This window comes from Pleurodeles waltl, chromosome 2_1 (genome assembly GCF_031143425.1).
Source record: "Pleurodeles waltl isolate 20211129_DDA chromosome 2_1, aPleWal1.hap1.20221129, whole genome shotgun sequence".
Classification (NCBI taxonomy): domain Eukaryota; kingdom Metazoa; phylum Chordata; class Amphibia; order Caudata; family Salamandridae; genus Pleurodeles; species Pleurodeles waltl.
In genome coordinates, this window is record NC_090438.1 from 321,430,418 (window position 1) to 321,453,635 (window position 23,218).

The following is a 23,218-nucleotide window of genomic DNA, read 5'->3' on the forward strand; positions in this document are numbered from 1 at the left end:
ATTCTTAAATCGGGGGAATTTGGTCATTCTGCGCTTCTCTTGTAATGCGGAATTACTTATACATTCTGCTGCTCTGCCATTGAAATTAGTCTGCAGTAAATTGCTTCCAAAGAGGGCTAGAAGAGGGAGCAGTCCCTCTATGTTTACATATTACTACAGATTAAACTTTAATCTGCAGTGGTTTTTAAACATAAAGAGCTGATCCCTCTTGCGGCCCGTTTAGAAACCACTGCAGTGCATACATCTCAGCGCACTTACAAATTCTGCAGTAATTACTGCACAGGATGTTAGGGTTCTGAGGGGTATCCATTGCAGTGATTACTGCAGAGTATGTACGGACGCCGAGGGGTATGCACTGCAGTGATTTTTAAACTGGGCTGGAAGAGGAAGCAGTCTTCCTGTATGTTTAAAAACCACTGCAGATTAAACTTTAATCCACAGTGGTTTTCAAACATACAGAGACTGCTCCCTTTTCCATCCCTGTTTAAAAATCACTGAACAGCAGTGGGTACCCCTCAAAACTCTTACATACTATGCAGTGATTACTACAGAGTACGTAAGGGCGCTGAGGAGTATGCACTGCAGAGTGATATGCAGTGGTTCTAAAGTTTAGAAACCACTACATAACACTCAGCGCCAGCGCCCTTCCATACTCTGCAGTGATCATTGCAGAGTATGTAAGGGCACGGAGTGGTGTTGGCGGCGCGATTTTTTTAGCACAGCTGCATCCGCCCATCCATTTTGGATGCAAGGGTGCATTTTGCGCTAAGAAAATAGCGCCAAATAACCACTCCACCGTGTTGCAGAATTCCACAGAACCTCACGAATGCTTAAGGTAATTCTGCATAATCAAATTTCCACCCGCCCCTAGTTATCACATTCATGAATTTCTCTCCTTTGCCCTCTAACTATTACCAGGAGTGTGGGTCTACCTATGGATGGAATGTGCAGTGAGCTGACAGATAATAGCAGTGGTGTACCAGAGCTTCAGTAATTGCCTCTCTGATTGTTTGAAGGCTTGTATTATAGAAGGGTTTGGACTCTGTGAGAAATTGGGTTATTGGTTGACTGGGATGTGATCCCTGGTTACTCAACAGCCGCAATCCCTTGCAGGCTGAACCACAAAAAGTCACTAATTTAACTTGTGCATAACCCTGGGTAGCTTGGCATAAACAGCAGTCTGCCTAAACTTAGAGGTAATGTGTTAAGTATCTATGCAGTACACAAGCAGCAACACAGTGAAAACTCAACACAATAAAAATCCCCAACCAATTAAGAAAAATAGTGGACATTTTAATAAATCATTTGACACCAAAACCATGAAAAGTTAATTAGTAGAACCAGATTTCCAAATTTTTAAAATTTAAGGTTCAAAATAGCAAGTCCTCAATTTTGGAAATTGGCCACATGGGCACCTTTAGTGGCAAAGTGAGCCCTGGGCCCATGTCTGATGTCTGAGCATACCCGGTGCACTTTTGGCGACAAAGGAGGGGTCCTGGGCTCACTATGCCACTGGATTCAAGCTAGCCTGGCTGATGAAGAGTGATACCCTGAAACCAGTCCCAGAATGCTTGTTTCCAGTCCAGGGAGGACCTGGCCTGGCAGTTCGGGCTGGACTGTTCCCATGGGGACCAGAGTCAAGACCAATTTGCATATGACTGGGTCCAAACTGGGGTGGCATGGTGAGCAAAAGAATTGATGGATTAAACTCAGATCTGTGATTGGGGGTGAATGTTTGATTGGTTCAGCATTCTGTCCATCATTTTGTTTGTTTGCTCTTGTCGCCATAAGTGTGCCGGGTATGCGCAGAAGTGGGTCCCGGGCTCACTGTGCATCTGGATTCAGGCTAGCATGGCTGATGAAGGTTGATACCATGAAAGGGGTCCCAGGATGATTGTTTCCGGGCCCGGGAGGCCCTGGCCTGGCAGTTCGGGCTGGACTGTTTCCATGGAGACCTGGGTCAAGACTGATTTGCTTATAACTGGGTCCAAACTGGGGTGGCATGGTAAGCAAAAGAATTGATGGATTCAACCCAGATCTGTGACTGGGGTGAATGTTTGTTCAATTATAAATGAGACTCCTGACGTTGCGCGTGTCTTTATTGCCACAAGAGAGGCTATTGCGGTCCCATCAGCAGCTCAGACTATTGCTTAGCCTCCTATAGAGGCTCCAGCCCTTGGAGATCTTGGGTTACTAAGTTTGCCATATGTGGCATGACTCTGACCTCTTTAATGGAAATGATCCACGAACACTGGCAACAAGGGACGAGCAGCGTCTGAAAGGAGTTTTAGATTTCCTCTGCATTAGTAATAGAAATAGGCATGGACATCACAGTTTTAGGGTTTCTTTAACTAGCAAATGAAGCAGTAAGCTGCAGAACACAATGCTAATGATTTTTTCCCCTGATATCCAATCCAAAATTCCAGTCTTGCCTTGCGATGGACACACATCATACTTGTATAACTGGCGTTCAATGTCAGCATGGTTTCCAACACAGAGAAATAGCTTGGTCCTAATATCACTTCTGTCACAAATGGGTCATTGCTTTCCTGGATCAAGCAGAAGGGTGCTGTTGTATTAGGAAGGTTATCAGTAATAGTACTATTCGGCATTGACTCTTCTGTTTACCTGAGGATGGCTGTCGGTGATGAAACAAAGTTTCAATAGATCCACACATATCCAGTAAAGAAAATTTTCCAGAACGCGGGCAGAAGAACTTAACCCAAGGAGGGGTAGACATGATATCTCGTCCTCTAACACAGTGGTTCCCAACCTGTGGTCCGTGGACCCCTGGGGGTCCGCGAAGCCTTCTCAGGGGGTCCGCGACTGCTTAGAAAATTAAAAAATATTAACAAATATTGACAAATTAGGCCCCTTGCTTCCAGTAATGACTCAGTGGGGGTCCCCGGATTCCAATGATGATTCAGTGGGGGTCCCTGGGTTCCATTAATGATAAAGTGGGGGTCCACAGAAGTCAAAAGGTTGGGAACCATTGCTCTAACACAATGAAAAAATGCTAAGAGTATATCAGTGGGCCTTTGCTGTAATACTATTCAGCTATAATATGGAGCTTGCAAATATTTAGTCACAAGTCAAAACCAAAAAGACACCCACCAAGACCTTAAGGGGCTAGAGGAGGAGATTCAGGAAATGTTTGTGAAGGGGCCCAAAGTATGGAAGAATAAAAGGGGCACAGCCTTTTCACCATGTGCTTCCTGGTTAGGAGGGTGAAGACGTATCTTATACAAACAAAAGCTGTAAATATCTCACAAAATAGTTATTCTGGATGCTGACTCACATGAATATCATCACCTTCCTGGCCAAAGAACAATACATGTAATCGGTGAGCCTACAAGATGTCTACTTTATTGCATTCTCACATTTCACCATAAATATTCTCCCTTAACAAAGCAAGTACCAATGGTCCTGTATCACTTGGCAGCATGTACAGTTCAGGATGCTGCTACTCAATTTACAATCTGCACCCTGAATTTGAACATATTACATAGCTCTGCTTATGGCACACATCATTTGGTGCACTATCTGAACAAAAAAATACTAGTAGCTGTCATTCAAGAGAAAGCTGGAGATATAACATCAGCCATACCAGTTCTCATTCAACAGTTAGGCGTCTTAGCAATAAGGAACATCTTCTCTGAAGCCAACACAGAACTTCATGTACCTTGGAGCATGTCTTAACACCAACTAGTGAGTAAATGCTACAGTTTACTAACCGTCATCATGAAGGCAATATCATGCACAGTCAGTGCTCCTATAAGTGCTCCTGGAGACCATTGCCGTCTACTTGGGAGATCAGCTCAAGGTCTATTGGACCTCCAGTAAAGACAGGTGTGTACAGTGCGAGAAGCTACAGTGCAAAAAACACCTGTAATCATGGTGGCTGTAAAATTGTGGATGGTTGTAGGCAGCCTGTCAGAAGCTGGAACCAAGCTTTAGCCTGACCACGTATGCTGGATGGATAGTGAGCTCACATTAAAGGCTTGACAAGAAGTCTTTGGTTTGACCAGGTGAAGCACCTAGCTCAAAATGTACTTGGGTTAATTTGAGAAAGAGTAACAACTCACTCCATGAAAAGAGTGACAACGGAGGCAGCTTTGTTCTTTCCTGAAACGTTGTAGAACGGCAAAATAGAAAATTAATCACAGGTGATTTTCTGAAGTAGTACGGGTAAATTATCGACCCAGCTCAGTACTCTGTATAAACTCTGGATAACTGAAATGTTGACAAAACCATAGTGCCCGTCCTTTAATCCGTGTTTCGAAAAGTCTTTGTACCAAAAGAGGTATTGATGTGCTTTACAGAGATGAACATAGAAGAAAAGCATTTAAAAACAAACAACCATGGTGAGGAAAACACAGTCTTCCAATATTAAATAAATAAATATAGAGTAATTTATGGTATTTTCTGGGTTGGTTGAGATATTTGTTTTGCTCATCAAATCATGTGCCTGCATGAATCTGAGAAACATATTACTGATTGTTTTGGTTTTCTGGTTCAGGTCTTGTTTTCCTAATTCGCATCTTGAGGCGAAGTTAATAATATGTGAATAATTCCAATAATTAAAGTTAATTATAGCCTATGAGATTTTAGATCCAGATCTTCCATCATGCCATATTCTCTCATTATTTAATCTTGGGTTTTCGCCACATGGATCCCCGAGTGTCCGGTGCTTCCGTTACAGTAGCCTGTCCCACATCACTTTTATGGCTGTATTATTTGCTGGGCTCTGTTGAAATTCCTGTTTTAGGTTTCCACGTCCACTCTTTTTACACAATGAGATAAATGAAATGGAAAACAATTTATAGAGAGCACAAATTCCCAAAGGCATCAAGGTTCTTAGCTCAAACCCAAACAGTGAGAAGTAGGACAGTAACCCCGAGCAGACTACACAAAATTCTAGAGTAAAGAGACAGGTTTTCAATTACTATAATGTGGTGAGGCATGGTGTTCCAAAGCTGTTTCATAAGAAAAAGATCTGCCATCCCATCTTGCACAGTAAATTCTGGGCACAACAACTCTCTTACCCATGTCAGAGCTGAGGGCACGCCTGGAAGAGCACTGCTGAAACTTAGACCTAAAAAAAAAAAAAAAGAAATGGTGCCCACATTGTGTAGCCGCGTGTGCAAGGCACAAGACCTTAAACATATTTTTTCCTTACCAGGAGCCAATGCAATTTTGTAAGGTCCTCAGAAACTGGCTAATATTTGGGAATGTCAAGAATGAGCCGAGCGGCTTCATTTTGTAGAGCCTGACTTTTACTGAGAGAGCTTTGATTACTGCTAAGACGAAGGGCATTGCAATGATCTAGCCAGGAGAAACCAACCTAAGAACAACAGTTTTGTATAAAGCAATTGGAATGGAGGCAGATATTGTCTTCAAAGGTCTAATGATCTGAAAGCACAAAGAAGCAGCACTGCTGATGTGAGAGTCAAAGGTAAGTTTATCATCAAAAATCACCGTAAGATTTTTATCAGACCGAACTGGAGAAAAGGGTGCTTAATTTCAAACAGTTTTTCTTAGTCCATTTGCTGATTTCCCACATAAAGTACCCGAAATATAAAGCAACCGAATGGACATCATAAGTAAATGTTGCAGTGACGTATATCGTCGGCACAGGACAGCACCGGGAAACCAAAAGGCTGAATCATCTGGCAAGGGAAGAGACATACATATTAAACAAAGTGGAACTCAAGTATGAACCTTGTGGTACTCAACAGAGCAAGGAAAATGGTTTAAAAATACTGTCCACAGATTACTGATTTGGTCCTATCCGATAGAAAGGATCCTAAAGGATCCTGATAATTTAACCACCTTATCTTCATGTAGTACCTTGCATGTAGGGTGCAGCAATACTGAGGGGCTACAGTCTGCACATTTGATGTGATATGCACTCTTTAACATGCAACAGACATCATTGCTGGGGCAAGTGAAGATGCCCAAAGATGATCACATGGTGATTTAATACTGATATCCTAAACGTCTCATGGAACATTTGGTAGTTGGTGCAGTGTGTCCAGGTGGACCCTCAGAGACATGCCGGTGTGCAGGACTGCTATAGATGGCAAGATTGACATGCTGACTCCCCATATGTACCTATTGAAGGAGATACTTGATAAACATAGCTCTTGCATTGACACGGCAGATGGTTGGCTATCTGATATACAGAAAGAATCTGCGATGAAGAAAAAAACACCTGAAAATGGACTAAGAATTGTAATTGACTAATACCAAACAAAGAGAGATTTGAAAGCAAGATCTGGGTGAAAAAATACACCTATAGTGGAAGTGCTGGAATGGTGATCTATGAGACAAATGGAGACAGACATGCTTACAGAGTTGTTTGGCAGAGCCCAATTCTCACAGTTGTAGTAGATAGAGTCCACCATATGTTAACAAGAGAACTCCTACCAGGCACTCCTGCACATCCCATATGCACAAGACTCCTGAACTACAGAGATAGCAACACAATTCTACAATTGATATATGAGAGAAGAAGAACCTGAGCTACTGAGGAGCCACACTATCTGTCCACACTGACTTTACCCAGGTGGTGTGGAGACTAGAAGGCCTTTCTTGTCAATCAACAAAAACTGCAACAGGCGAATGACCATTATTCCATGCTATTCTCCACAAGATTTAAGTTCACGCTGTAGAGCAAAGCTCATATCTTCATTGACTTTCAACCGGCTGTAGTGTTCCTCAACAAAGAAAACATAGGGGTTTGTCACTGCCGTCTGAAGTAGCTTACGGTGATGCACTGCAGGAGAGTGATTAATAGAACCTCAAAAAGACCCCTTGGAATATATTATGTGAACTGTACCAGACTACCCACTGGATTGTAAAGTGAATAAACTTGAACACCAGGGGCTAGCCATCTACTTGGACAGAGGTGATTATTGAGAATGACCCACCGCTTACAGTACATACACTATCATACTCAATTTCAGTGCCAGACCCAATGCAGTATATACAAAGATGGTGTCATGAAGTACAAGAGTGTTAAATAATGTTCAAAGGTGAGACAAGTAGCTGCTTATCTAGACAGACACAAAGAAGAGTGTAGTGCTTTTCAAAACACGTCTCGAAAGGAAGAAAACATGCCTTTCGCTACGAAATGAAGCACATGTAGAATCATAATGGCTCTTTCTCCTTGTTTTTTGTCTGCCGTCCTTCCTTTTTGGTCTGCCTTTGTTTCCTTTTTTCCTTCCTTATTTACCATCTTCCATTCTTTCTTGCCTTACTTATAGGAGAGGCTAGCAGCCATTACCATACTGATTTGATTTTTTAGGTCTGTGAAGCATAGTTTTATAGTTTTCAGCCAGAAGCCAGTCTTCATCCATTAGTCTGTGGTTGTGTCATTCACATTTATCTTCCACCCACTGCAGTATGCATCCGGAGCAATGTTACTCCACTTTAGCAATTAACTGACTTCACTATGAGTTATAGCTTGCTATCAATTCACAATGAGTTCATCCACACACAAGGTAGTCCCCTTCAGTGCCAAGTGTACCATAGTGATGTGTACTTTAAGACCAGAAAAACACTTTTGTCTTTAGCCATTCTTTTTCTTTACATTTAATGACGGCTTGGCAGCTTCCCAAACAATGTCTGCAAAAGGCATGACAAACCAAGAATTGCTAATATTGTGACAGTCAACACAAGACCTATGAGCATTTCCAGTACTTGTTACATTTGTCATGGAGTTGCCCAGGCATCAAGTAATAATGGCCTGTGGTGAGCCAGTGGTCTCAGAGGTGACAGAAACTAAACTGAAACTATCACTATTGGAAGCATGTTGACGTATGTAGGCAACACTTTCAAAACCCATAGGGAATTTGTGGCATTGGTGTTATTTCTCGCTAAAGGAAGGGTTGTAGTGAGGGGAGTACGGGACATTGCCTAAAGTCAGAGGACTATATAAAGCATCTAATCATTTTTAATAAAAAGGTGGATGTTTATGCATCTTTGCTTCCTCAAATGTCCAGGAACAGAAGCATCTGGCGCCCATGGGGTGCTTGTTTTTGGGGAATGGCGACAGAGCTGAACCAGATATGCTGTAACTCTCAGTAGATGACCATGGACAAAACCTGGGGTGAGACAAGATTTAGTCTCATGAGAATAATAAGCAACTCACTGTACTAATTACCTTAATTATGGAATAGGCTAAGAATAACTAATGTATGACAATGAGAAAGACTTACATCGATATGCTACTAAATTTGGATGTTTGTATGTTTTTGATTGTGCACTACTATGTTGCATTGACAAGATAAACCAGGAGAGTTTCTTTTATGAAAGGCACTTGATACTCTGTATAGCTTTGAACCTGTCTTCCACTATCAGACTGCGTACATAGTAATTGTTGGTGCCCCTTTCTTTGAAAAATCACAGATTACTATTAAAATAATGGTATTTAGGGTGCATGCGTTGATGGATGTCAGCAACTGTTATTCTTCTGTCCTACACACTGTTCACATATTTTCTATTTCATTTTTGTCACTGCTGAAATGATGGAATACCACATATAGAGCTTTCACTGGTTCCTTTCGCTATTAAAAAAAAATAGAAGACTTTATTTGTGACTGTAGTCCATGTTCATTAAGAGAATATTTTTCAGTGCTTATCATGTGCACATCTACCTGACCCATTTGTAGATATCTTGGAGCACTGACTAGATCCATATATAGTACAGAAACAGACTAATGGTCCAAATGCTGATTGATTGATTGGTTGATATGGAAAACAGTCTGTTTTCGGGCCTGTTTTTAGATCACTTGTAGGAAAATGGCTCCTTGTTGCAGTTACCCCCCACTTTTTGCCTGGTATTGATGCTGACTTGACTGAGAAGTGTGCTGGGACCCTGCTAACCAGGCCCCAGCACCAGTGTTCTTTCACTTTAGAATGTACCATTGTTCCATAATTGGCACACCCCTGGCACACAGATCGGTCCCTTGTAAGAGGTACCAAGGGCCCTGTGACCAGAGAAGGTCCCTAAGGGCTGCAGCATGTGTTGTGCCACCCTAATGGACCCCTCACCTAACACATGCACACTGCCATTGCAGATTGTGTGTGTTGGTGGGGATAAAAAGGCAAAGTCGACATGGCATCCCCCTCAGGATGCCATGCACACAAAATACTGCCTGTGGCATAGGTAAGTAACCCCTCTAGCAGGCCTTACAGCCCTAAGGCAGGGTGCACTACACCACAGGTGAGGCCATAGCTGCATGAGCAATATGCCCCTACACTGTCTAAGTCTATTCTTACAGTAAAAAAAGAAGTACAAAGTTCCAAAACAGAAGGAATACTAACATAACACATAAAGAACTGTCCCTGTGAATCTGAACTAGTTGGAACAAGAGCCCTCACTCACCAATTGGTGACATGCTTCGTCATTGGGCTTTGCTCCTCGTCAGGCCGGCGCTGCAATGCCTGACGGGCCCCTCAAGGGGGCTCTTTGCCGGAGATCTTTTGATGTAGAAATGCCAGTTGATGAATGCTAGAATGCGCGATTGGTACAAAAAATGTGTGAAGTTAAAAATGACTTGAGGTATAAAGAGTCAATGTTTAATAGAGATTAAACCTCTGTCATGGTTAAAAACGATAATGTAGGGGAAAGAAGAATAGTTGTAATGCCTAATCAACCCTAATTAAAGAAATAATGGAAAATAAATACAGTCCCTATAGTCAGAGAGTGTGTGGAGTGCAAGTACAGTGATCCCTTTACTGCCTCAAAAAAGTTCAACATGTTTCTTGCATTTGAAGTCAATAAAGATCAGTGCGATTCATCAGAACCAAACCTACCTAATCCTCCTATTTCATTAAGCCTATAGTTGGGTTACACACAGGAACCGAAAAATGAGAAAAAAGAAAAGCATATAATGCAATGTCACAAGCAAAGTAGCGGGCACTGGGAAGGGGTAGGGAGATTCGGACCACACTGGTGACTCATCCCCTACGTGAAGTGCACAACATAGTGAAACAAACACAGACAACATATATAATCCTCTTAATTTAGAGGAAATAGCCTTACCATCCCTATATTAAAGGATGGGCCCCATCAGGATATCGACAAGCATCAGTGGTCAAAGCTGATCTAGAAACCTGGGTATATGTAGGTGTAAACATTTAAAGACATCTCAAAGAAGAATATCATAAACAAAATAGATAAACTGATCATTGATTAGAATAAAACACATCGTCAAATGTAAAGATAGGTGCAGTAGTCTCATCAACCTGTCAAGTGGTGTCAATATAAAAAATGGTAGTAGAAGCCCAGTGGTGCCAACTCAATGATCGTTACTGCCAGCTCCCACCACAGGCGTGGAATCATCATGAGGGCTTTGTCTCTGATAAGTTCATATTTCTAAACTGTCATATGGGTCCCACACAGGGAGTTTGAATACGTAGCCCCGTGCGTTAGTACCAATGTAGCCAACCACTCTCACCGTAATGTATGCAATAAATGGACAGCTCCCACCAAGATATCGATGCAATATTTGTTACGTCATTGTCCAGTAGTTAAAGTGCATTTAAAAGACAGCTCCCACCAATCAAATAGAATGCGAGATGTTCAAACCCGAGGACCCTCTCACTGTCCGGCGTTGGATGAAGCGTGTATTCTGCTACCCCAAGCAGCTAAAAAAAAGGGGGAAAGAGACACTGTTGAAATAACTTACCAGCTTTGCGTGTCCACTCACTGGTGAACACCTACCCCTGCTCCTTGGTCCCGGGAGAGTGATGCGGTAATGCAAGGCTGGTAAATAAGGAAGCAGGCAGTGATTAAGACATAGAAGTAAAAAGAGGAGTACTCCTCCAGTTTCAGTATGGCGGCCATCTTAGTGTAGAGAATGAAAGAGAAAACGAAAAGGGACAAGATAGTCCACCGGCAGCGGTGGCCATTTTAAGGGGACCACCAACGTCCTAACTTGGTGGATACTACAAAGAAAAGTGTGCTACAGTCAGGGGAGGGTACAGTTTGAGTTTTACCCATACATAACTAAATGTATACTATTATTTGGTAAAGAATAATAAGTGATTCTCAGAAAAAGAACTTCTAAATTAAGTTAGAGATAAAGTAAATGCCCCAAGGTATCATAAAAATCTATGATGGAAAGTGCTTTTGACACAGATAAAAGCACTAGGGAAACTGTAAGAGCCGGGTATTTACTTCATATTAGGGAACTTAGCATTGGATGAATTCCAGCCAGGGAATATCATCGTTCAATCCTGTCCGATGTGTCCCCAGTCTAAATACCCAGCGTTGTTCCTTTTCAAATAGTCTTCTGCTGCAGTCTTTATTTGTCACACGTTCCAGCACTACCCATCTAAGGGCATCAGGTGTATGATGGAACTCAATATACAGTAGTGTTTAGTCAATTTTGTAGAGGATCGCTGACATCTCATAGTACTGCGATGTTCATTGATCTGTGTCTTACCAATCCTAGTGGTCATTCCAATGAAGCTGAGACCACATGGACAAGTGATCATGTAAATGCAATTCTTAGTACGACAGTTTGTATGTGTCAGTAACTGCCATTTAGTAGTTTCTCCTAGATTTAGTTCCTGGGTGTTTGTAGACAAGGGACAGACATTGCAACCACCACGGGGATTATGGGCCAGATGTAGCAAAATGCAAAATTGCGACTTGCAATTTGCGAGTCCATCCGACTCGCAAATTGCAAGTCGCAATTTGCTATGCAATGACCCACCTCATCAATATTCATGAGGTGGGTCGCAATTTGCGGCCCCATTGCGAGTATAGGCACTCGCTAACATGGAGGCCTGCTGACGTCAGCAGACCTCCATGTTCGTGACCTGCTTTTCAATAAAGCAGTTTTTTTTTTTTTTTTTAAGTGTAGCCTGTTTTCCTAACAGAAAAACGAGCTGCACTTAAAAAAAAAAACGAAACCTTTTGTTTCGGTATTTTTTCAGGGCAGGGAGTGGTCCCTTGGACCACTCCCTGCCCTGAAAAAATATTTTTGGGTCCAGTCACAAGCTGAAAGGGGTCCCATGGGGACCCCTTCCAACTTGCGAGTGGGTTACCATCCACTTGAAGTGGATGGTACGCGGTCGCAAATGGTATTGCATCCCAATGCGACTCGCAAATAGGAAGGGAACACCCCTTCCTATTTGCGAGTCGGTAACAACTCGCAATATGCATTTCTGCATTGGGAAACGCGTTTAGCGAGTCGCAAACTGCAAATTTTGCCGTTTGCGACTCGCTAAACGTTTGCTACATCTGGCCCTAAGTCCTGTGTTTTATTCTTATCAACGATCAGTTTATCTATTTTGTTTGATATTCTTCTTTGAAATGGTTTGTCTTTAATCGTTTACACCTGCATATACCCTGGTATCTAGACCAGCTTGGACCACTGATGCTTGTCGCTATCCCGATGGGGCCATCCTTTAATATAGGGAGGGTAAGGCTATTTCCTCTAAATTAAGAGGATTATATGTGTTGTCTGTGTTTGTTTCACTATGTTGTGCACTTCACTTAGGGGATGAGTCACCAGTGTGGTCCGAATTTCCCTACCCCTTCATAGTGCACGCTTATGACATTGCATTATATGCTTTTCTTTTTTCTCATTTTTCGGTTCCTGTGAGTAACCCAACTATAGGCTTAATGAAATATGAGGATTAGGTAGGTTTGGTCCAGACGAATCGCGCACATCTTTATTAACTTTAAACGCAAGAAACATGTTGACCTTTTTTGAGGCAGTATAGGGATCACTGTATTTCCACTCCACACACTCTCAGACTATAGGGACTGTATTTTTATTTCATTATTTCTTTGATTAGGGTTGATTAGGTATTACAACTAATCTTCTTTCCCCTACATTATCTTTTTTAACCATGACCGAGGTTTAATCTCTATTAAGCATTGACGCTTTATACCTCTAGTCATTTTTAACTTCACACATTTTTTGTACCAATCCTGAATTCTAGCATTCATCAACTGGCATTTCTGCATCAAAAGATCTCTGGCAAAGAGCCCCCTTGAGGGGCCCGTCAGGCATTGCAGCGCCGGCCTGACAAGGAGCAAAGACCAATGATGAAGCATGTCGCCGATTATTGATTTAGGGCTCTTGTTACAACTAGATCAGACTCACAGGGACAGTTCTTTATGTGTAATGTTAGTATCCCTTCTGTTTTGGAACTGTGTACTTCTTTTGTTACTGTAAGCTTGATGGGAGTACCGTACAGAGGACCATTTGTCTTGTCTTAAATCTCTCAATACTCTAGCCCTTTCTGTTTTGTTTTTGATAAGTCTATTCTTAGACATTGTAAGTACATTGTGGCCATATTAGGTATATGGTCTGGGAGTTTGTCAAAACGAACTCCACAGCTCCATAATGGCTACACTGAATACTGGGAAGTTTGGTATCAAACTTCTCAGAATAATAAACCCACACTGATGCCAGTGTTGGATTTATTACAAAATGCACACAGAGGGCATCTTTGAAGATGCTCCCTGTATTTTACCCAATCCTTCAGTGCAGGACTGACTGGTCTGTGCCAGCCTGCCACTGAGATGAGTTTCTGACCCCCTGGGGTGAGAGCCTTTGTGCTCTCTGAGGACCGAAACAAAGCCTTCACTGGGTGGAGGTGCCTCTCATCTACCCCTGCAGGAACTGTAACACCTGGGGGTGAGCCTCAAAGGCTCATGCCTTTTGTTACAGCACCCCAGGGCATCCCACCTAGTGGAGATGCCTGCCCCTTGGGCCACTGTCCCCACTTTTGGCTACAAGGCTGGAGGAGAAAATGAGGAAAACAAGGACGAGCCACCCACCAGTCTGGACAGCCCCTAAGGTGCCCTGAACTGAGGTGACTCCTGCCTTTAGAAATCCTCAATCTTGAGATTGGAGGATTCCCCCACTAGGAATAGGGATGTGTCCCCCTCCCCTCAGGGAGGAGGCACAAAGAGGGTGTAGCCACCCTCAAGGACAGTAGCCTTTGGCTACTGCCCCCAGACCTAAACACAGCCTTAAATTTAGGATTTAGGGGCGACCCTGAACCCAGGAAATCAGATTCCTGCAACCTACACAAAGAAGGACTGCTGACCTGAAAGCCCTGCAGGGACGACGGAGGCGACAACTGACTTGGCCCCAGCCCTACCGGCCGGTCTCCACACTCAAAGAACCTGCACAGCGACGCATCCGATAGGGACCAGCGACCTCTGAGGTCTTAGAAGACTGCCCTGAAACCGAAGGACCAAGAAACTCCTGAGAACAGCGACACTGTTCACTAACAGCAACATTTTTGTAACAAAGAAATAACTTTCAAAGAACTCTCCCTTCCCGCTGGAAGCGCGAGACTTCTCACTTTGCACCCGATGCCCCTGGCTCAAGCTCCAGAGAACAAACACTGCAGGTGATGTGACAACGTAAGTAACCTGAGTCAACCCCCCTGCACTCCCACAGCGACGACTGCAGAGAGGATCTAGAGGCTCCCCCTGACCGCAACTGCCTGTTAACAAGGAACCCGATGCCTGGAACAAGCACTGCACCTGCAGCCCCCAGGATCGAGAGGAATCAATCTCCAGTGCAGGAGTGACCAGCAGGTGGCCCTCTTCCTAGCCCAGTCGGTGGCCTGCCCGAGAAGCCCCCCTGTGCCCTGCCTGCATCAGCTAAGTGACCCCCGGGTCCCTCCATTGCTTCCTATAGCAAACCCGATGCCAACTTCTGCACACTGCACCGGGCCGCCCCTGTTCCGCTGGGGGGGGGGGTGTTTTGTGTGCCTGTTTGTGCCCCCCCCCCACCCAACCCCCAGTGCTCTACAAAAAAACCCTGGTCTGCTCCCTGAGGACGCGGGTACTTAGCTGCCACCAGACCAGAACCGGAGCACCCCTGTTCTCCATAGGCGCCTATATGTTTTGGGCCCTCCTTTGACCTCTGCACCTGACCGGCCTGTGTTGCTGGTGCGGTGACTTTGCGGTTGTCTTGAACCCCCAACGGTGGGCTGCCTATACCCAGGAGACTGACTGTGTAAGTGCTTTACTTACCTCAAAAACTTAACCATACTTACCTCCTCCAGGAACTGTTGATTTTTGCACTGTGTCCACTTTTAAAATAGCTTATTGCCATTTTAACCTATACTGTGTGTACTACTGCTTTCATTCAAAGTTCCTTACTTACCTGTGTGGAGTACCTTGCGTTTTATGTATTTACTTCAAATCTTGAATCTTGTGGTTTTAAAATAAATTAAGAAAATACATTTTTTTATATAAAAACTATTGGCCTGGAGTTAAGTCTTTGAGTGTGTGTTCCTCATTTATTTTCTGTGTGTGTACAACAAATGCTTAACACTACCCTCTGATAAGCCTACTGCTCGACCACACTACCACAAAATAGAGCATTAGAATTATCTAATTTTGCCACTATCAATCTCTAAGGGGAACCCTTGGACTCTGTGCACACTATCTCTCACTTTGAGATAGTATATACAGAGCCAACTTCCTACATCACTGATTCGTGAAAATTGGTTAAAATTTGTATAGGAAGAGTTCTGCTGTAAGAATGACTAAAACACAACTTCCTATGGATATCCTTGCCTGATTTCATGTTCATCATTGAAGTGCATCTGATGAAACTCATTTAAAAAAGGACTTTATTTACTTACAGGCTTCTGAATCATTCAACCTCTGTAAGCACAAGAGACCGGTCCAAGCCAAACAAAGGATCAGAGAAAAGGTATTTATATTGTTTGCACTTCTGCTTGTTTCCTTTTTTAGGTCTGGCCTAACAGCACAAGTGTCTTCCAGGCATTCTGTTACCTATCCTTTGACATGCACATAGAGTGTTCCTTGGTTGTGCCTTAAGAAATTACTCTTTCACCTCATGCCACTCATTTTTGGTGTGTCATTCCACCTCCAGTGGTGTTCTCCCTTTTAAAAAAAACATGGTTTAGATTGTTTTCGGCAGATACCTGGGACTGTTTGGAGCATGTAGAAGCCATCTTGGAAAGGAGGCATCCCCTCATTAAAGGCACCACTGCAAGCAACATTTCCAAATCACAAAGAAAGCTTTACTTGGCACATAGGTGGTCATTACGACCCTGGCGGATTACTTCCGCCAGGGCCGCGGTGGCACCGCCTACAGGCCGGCGGTGCCCCGCGGGGCATTCTGACCGCGGCGGCTTAGCCGCGGTCAGAGAAGGGAAACCGGCGGTCTCCCGCCGGTTTCCCGCTGCCCCCAAGGAATGGGGATTCCGACTCCCCCTCCCGCCATCCAGTTCCTGGCGGTTCTCCCGCCGGGAACCGGATGGTGGGAGGGGGAGTCGCGGGGCCCCTGGGGGCACCTGCAGTGCCCATGCCAATGGCATGGGCACTGCAGGGGCCCCCGTAAGAGGGCCCCGCTAGTATTTCACTGTCTGCATAGCAGACAGTGAAATACGCGACGGGTGCAGTAGCACCCGTCGCACCTTCCCACTCCGCCGGCTCGATTACGAGCCGGCTTCATGGTGGGAAGGTCGTTTTCCCCTGGGCTGGCGGGCGGCCTTTCGGCGGCCGCCCGCCAGCCCAGGGGAAAAGTCAAAATACCCGCCGCGGTCTTGCGACCGCGGTACGGTATTTTGACGGCGGGACTTTGGCGGGCGGCCTCCGCCGCCCGCCAAGGTCCGAATGAGGGCCATAGTATGGGTTTTTACAAATGCTATAATATTTATGAGTTCTAAAGTTTTTTTTAACACAATTGTGTTTTGGATTTTTGTTTTTTAAATATAAGCATATTTTATTTAAAAGAATAAGGTTTGCTATGTAATTGCATGCTTTTACATACCTATTAGTATTATACTTCAGTTAAGAATGTTCTTTATAATGTGGCTTGTTTTTTGGAAGGGCCTCTTGCCTGTGTCTGACTATGTTGGCTATTTCCCAATGGGCTACCCCCATTCTCAGCTATTTTAATAACACAGAAACCCCATCAGTGGCACTAGGCACAGAGAGACTGAAATGGGCTCTCCTCCACTGAGAACAACCTACAAGACTTAGCAGATTCCAGGCAGAACAATAACTTCAATGATGGATTCTGAGATCTCCTCACCATCTCATCCACCTGAGATGCTCATACCACTCACTTGGATGATTTCAACCTCCAAGGCAACAGAAATAATAAAAAATAAAAAAAGAGAGACCATATTTAAACTCATTAATGCACTCAACGTGGTACAGCACGTCATCACACAACACTCTCCAAAAGCCACATCCTCAGCTTTGTCTTCTGTACAGCCCCTACAAACTAATGCAAACCACTCATACCCCTGGAATGCACCAATCACTTTGCCATCCGCATTTTCATGCTTAGTGCCTGACCAACAAACAAATGCCAACATAAAAAAGAAGACCAAACCTTCAGATACTTCAAAGATTTGTCCATAGACAACATAATTCTTTAACTCATCTATCTCTATCAATTCCATCTCCAAAGCCAGCACCCTTCTGAACAGCTTCATCAATTGTTTGGAAAGCTAGGTGAACATCCATGCCCCGAGTACAACATGCAAGACCAAGCCAAAGCCTTCAGCATCCTGGTACGGTAAAGCCCTTGCTGACAGTAAACAGTCCATCTGCAGACAAATCAAAACAGAAGCAAATCAGAAACTCCTGACAATCTCTATAAATGAAGTGTCTCCGCTCAACATGCAGACAGCTCATTGCATCAGCCAAAGCAAAGTACTATACCAACACCATCAATGAAGCCACCAAAAGAAGCAGAATGCTGTTCAAGACATTTGGGCATTGCATCAATCCCTTGTGGGATCCACGTATTCCTCACGGGACAGAAAAGTGAAATGCCATCAACATCTTCAGTGACAAAATATAGACGATCTGATAGCACATTGACAAAGCCAACTTGCTTCCACTAGTAAGCCCACACCTTCCTGTTGAATCCTGCAGTGATCAGCTTTTTACAATCCAATCACTCTCAGATATCACTGGCATACTCAACTCCTTCAAGACCACTTCCTATGAAGATGATGTCGTACTATTGTTCTTTAATGAAGCTCTCTCTGGGGATGCTCTGTTTCTCCTGTTTACCAATTTCCTTGTCTCCCTCATTCAAGGTATCTTCCAAGAAGCTCTTAAGACAGGCCAGATCCTCCCATTCCTAAAGACGTTTACACTAGACCCTGATGATCTCACCAACTACCAACTCATCACTCAACTAGCATTCTTCTGCAAGATAATTTAAAAAGTAATCAGTGTTCATCTCCAAGACCACATCAATGTTACCCATCTTCTGCACAACTATCAATCTGGCTTCAGATCGCAATGCAATATGGAGGCCACAATCTTAAACATCATAACCAAAGATCTTACACATCATAGCTGATGTTCTATTATCCACAGATGAAGATAACCCCTGCCTCCTGATATGCTAGACCTTTCAGCTGCCTTTAACGTAGTCACTTATTCCCACCCTCATATGGGATTCACCGCAATGACCTTCACTGGATCCTCTTATACCTTTCTAATTGACAGCAGTGTGTTTGCATACATACTTCCAGGTGATAAAAGATCCCTACCACTTGTGGAGTCCCCCAGGGCTCCCTACTGTGTCTTGTCTTTTTCAGCCTACACATGGAGCTGTTTGGTGCACTACTAGCAGATAGGAGCATGAATATTTACCAATATGCCATTGATACGCAACCCTACCTGAAAGCCTCCTCTGCTTCAGATATTAAGACCTGGAAGTCCAGCACCCATCTTAAGCTCAACCCAGCAAATAAAGAAATCCTATTTTTTTCCAAGAAAAATAAACAATTTACAATACAAACCTGGCTCAATGGCATAAACCTTCACAGCCTTGAACCCCAAATGTCACTGAATGCCACGTTTCTTAAATCCACCCTGGACATTAACCTCACCCTCAAACATATTGCCAAAATACAAAAACAGACAGATATCGGCTTTCTCTTTCTTCTAAAAAGAAAAAAAAAACAGTTAACCTGTTTCATCTAGAAAGTGACTAAAGAACTACTGTTCAAATCCTCATACTCTTGCATCAGGACGGTGGTAAAGCCCATCTCCATAGCGTTCCCCTCTCCACATTTGCACCCCTTAAGGGCATCCTACATGTTGCAGCACATCTCATCCAGGGCCGGCCTGAAGCAATATGACCACATCACCATAATCCTGATAGATCTTTATTGGCCCTCATTGCTGGCCCGTAACATCTTCAAAACTATCTTTTCTGATGGATACAACTACCTGTGGATTCCTCACCTAATGAATACTCCCATGGCGCCAGCTTTCGATGGAAATCTTCTTCCTAGCTTCTGGACGTCGACGAGGACGTCACATTTGCCCACGCGACGCCCTCTGACGTCATACAGGCAATAAGAAGTCCTCGCCGACGTCAGTTCCCTTTTTTCCGTGCCATTCGAAATGGTTATCTTCGAGGGAGCTACTGTTGCTTTTCGAGTTACAGTGTATTTTTCTGCTGCGTGTTTTTTCTCTGAGGTTACTATGTCTCAGAGGAAGTCTGGTTTCAAGCCCTGTCGAGAGTGTGGGGGCAAAATGTCGGCTATTGACCCACATTCGGACTGTTTGTGGTGTTTGAGTTCCGACCACGACGTGGCCACGTGTGATTCATGTCAACACATGAATCCGAAAGCCCTGAAGGAGCGAGAAGCCAAACTCTTTATGGCGAAGTCGAAGAGAAAGGAGAAGAGACATCATAGAAAATCCTCCTCGCCGAAGTCCCATCGACGTCATCGAGACTCCAGGCGTCGTCGGGACTCACCGCGCCATTCGAGCAGGGAGAGGTCTCGATCGAAGTCGCCATCGGCTCGGCGTCGGAAGACTTGGGAGGTCAGTCCCACAGTCACTCCTCATCCATCGACGCCGTTGCCTTCTCCGGCTTCACCGACTTCGCCTGGGCAGACGTCTTCAGTGTTTGAGGTGCCTCAGGTGTTCTCACCGACGTCGAGGTCGCCTTCGCTCCAGGCACCCCAGTATCTGGCTTTCCCGGCCCCTGGAGCCGATAATACCGCATTTTTAAATGCGATGTTTACCATCTTCCAGCAGATGGCTCCAGGCAGTGCTGCGACTGGTCCTTCGGGTCCGTTGTCTTTCAGCTCAGGTGCTCTGGCGCCGCTACGGCCAGCACCCTTCATGCCCTTTCTCCCCTTGGGGAATGTGGGCTCGGCGCCGGTGTCGGCTCCGGTGGCTCCAGAGGTTTGGGCCCCGGAGGTTTCGGCTCCATCGGCTTCGGGGTTTCGGCCAGTGACCCTGGCAGGGCCTTCTGAGACTCCGAGACACACTTCTCTTCATCCGACTCCTGGCTCGGCGTCGAAGCTTCCTGTGGCGCCTGACATGGCGTCGGATGGATCCAGTGATCGGCGTCGTTCCTCGACTTCTGCAGACACCATGTCGACGCCGCGAATTGAGGAGAGGTTACATTCGAGGAGATGTGCTCTCCGTCTCTTGGAGGAACAGGAATATCAACGGGTCCTGGAGGAAGGAGAAATTGAGGACGAGGGTCTTCATGGACTGGATACAGCTAGTGGCCTTGATACTTCCCCTGAGTGGGACTTGTCATCTCCAGGGGAGTATACTGAAGAGGCAGCCACTTTTCATGCTGTGATAAGGAAGGCGGCTAACTTCCTTGAACTGCCTTTGCCGGGGGCTGAGGCGAGACAAAATTTACTGACTGAGGTCTTACATCCGGCCTCTACATCGGCAGAGCCTCTTTTGCCATTTAACGAGGCGCTGATTGAACCGGTATTGGAGGTTTGGAAGAAGCCGGTATCTTCCTCGGCTGTCAATGGGTCTGTGGCCAGGAGGTATCGGGCTGCACCATCTGACCCTGGCTTTCTTTCCAGACACCCTACGCCGGAAAGCTTGGTGGTCCAGGCTTCCTGTTCTGCAAGATCAGCGCCTGGATCTTTTCCAACAGTGCCGGCGGACAGAGACTCCAAAAAGTTGGACTCGCAGTCAAAGAAAGTGTTTTCGTCTTGTAGCATGGCGTTAAAGTCCACCAACGCTACGTGTATCTTGGGGAGGTACATCTATGCTCTTATGGACGAGATAACATCATCGCATACAGAGCTTCCTCAAGGACTCTTGAATCTCGTGTCGGATGCTCAGGCTGCTGCAACCCAGGTTATCCAATCTGGGTTGGATACGACTGATTCGGTGGCTAGAGCGATGGGCACGGCGGTGGTTGCGAGAAGACAGGCTTGGCTTCGCAACTCAGGGTTCTCTTCGGATGTGCAGTCGACCCTTTTGGACCTCCCGTTTGATGGGGACAAACTTTTTGGTGCCAAAGCAGATTCGGCCTTGGAGAGGTTTAAGGAGAGCAGGGCCACGGCCAAGTCGTTAGGACTGCAAGCCGCTTCTTCTGCCTCCTCCAGGTTTTTTAGGAGGTTTCGAGGTTTTGGTCGTGGCTCATCCTCCTCTTCCTTTCGGGGGAAATTCCAACAACCTACCTCCTCTCTCACCTTTAGATCATTTAGAGGGAGGGGTAGGGTTCGTACCAGAGGAGCCTCTCAGCAGCACTCTGCCTCTTCCTCGTCCTCTGGAGGGGTGCAGCAGGGGAAGCAGCCTTAGACTTCCACCGATTCCCACTCACTCCTCTCCTGTAGGGGGAAGGTTACTGCATTTTCTTCACAAGTGGGAGGTCATCACATCAGACACCTGGGTTACCAGCATTGTGGGAAAAGGCTACACCCTTCCCTTTCTGGAGTTTCCGCCCCCCATCCCGCCCATCTTATTGTTCAGAAGAACACCTCCTGTTATTAGAACAGGAGGTTCAAGTCCTCCTTTCAAAGGGCGCGGTGGAGTTGGTTCCAGAGCAGGAAAAGGGTCAAGGTTAATAATCAAGATACTTCCTGATTCCCAAGAAGGATGGTCGGTTGAGACCAATCCTGGACCTGAGGATTTTGAATTGGTTCCTCAAACAGGAAAAGTTCAAGATGCTGACCCTAGCTCAGGTGCTTTTGGCGTTGAACAAGGAAGATTGGATGGTGTCTGTCGACTTGCAGGATGCTTACTTTCATATCCCGATACTCAAGTCGCACAGGAAGTATCTCCGATTTGTGGTGGGGTCGCAGCACTATCAGTTTGCGGTCCTCCCGTTTGGTCTTACTTCAGCACCTTGAGTCTTCACGAAGGTGATGTCGGTGGTTGCGGCAGAGCTCAGAACCCTTACCTGGACGACTGGTTGATCAAAGCCAAGTCCCCGGAGCTTGTGTTGCATCATCTGCAGTCGACAACCCAGTTGTTGTTCGACCTGGGCTTTTCGGTGAACGTGACCAAATCTCACCTAGAGCCTTCTCAATGCCTCCTGTTCATAGGGGCAGTACTGGATACAACATTGGATTGAGCCTTTCCTCCGCCTCAGCGGATTCAAGATATTCAGGAGTTGGTTCCAATGTTTCGAAGTGGAGCGGTCGTTCCAGTCCTCAAGGTCCTTCGTCTGCTCGGTCTGTTTGCCTCCTACATACTGTTGGTCACGCATGCTCGCTGGCACATGAGGGCTCTACAGTGGTGCCTCCGAAGGCAGTGGTCTCAACACAGAGGAGATCTCGAAGGTTCTGTCAGGATCTCCAGAGATGCTGCCATGGATTGGAAGTGGTTAATTGCGGACGACAATCTTTCCCAAGGAAGGCCGTTCACGCAGCCTCCACCAGTGACCACGGTCATAACGGATGCTTCCACTCTAGGGTGGGGAGCTCATCTGGGGGACCTGGAGATCAAAGGGCTTTGGTCTCCAGAGGAACAGATGTTTCATATCAATCTGTTAGAGTTACGGGCTGTACGTCTGGCTCTCAAGGCTTTCCTCCCATCCCTTCGCGGTCAGTCGGTTCAGGTCCTGACGGACAATACTACTGCGATGTGGTATATAAACAAACAGGGAGGAGTGGGGTCGTATCTTCTCTGCAGAGAAGCTCTTCGACTATGGTCCTGGGCGAAGGACCATCGGATTTGCTTGGTAGCAAATCATCTGGCCGGAGTCTTGAATGTAAATGCGGACAGTCTCCGTCACCATTTCTCGGCCGACCACGAGTGGCGTCTCCATCCAGATCAGGTCCGTCTAATCTTCCAGTTGTGGGGTTTTCCTCGGATAGATCTGTTTGCCACCCGGGAGAACTCGCACTGTCCGTTATTCTGCAGCCTCCAGTATCCGGTGCAGGGAGCTTTGGGGGACGCGTTTCAGAGAACCTGGTGCGACCAGTTGCTTTCCGCGTTTCCCCC

General features: G+C 45.4%; 1 protein-coding gene across 3 annotated transcripts in view; it reads left to right on the plus strand.

Annotated features, from left to right (window-relative positions):
• Positions 1-23,218, plus strand: part of LRCH2 (leucine rich repeats and calponin homology domain containing 2) — a 743,639-nt gene that overhangs the window by 446,664 nt on the left and 273,757 nt on the right. For all 3 annotated transcript variants that reach the window (XM_069212552.1, XM_069212555.1, XM_069212554.1), the window contains one exon: positions 15,642-15,710. In XM_069212552.1, coding sequence (XP_069068653.1) covers positions 15,642-15,710 — 69 coding nt within the window. The remainder of the gene's footprint in view (positions 1-15,641; positions 15,711-23,218) is intronic.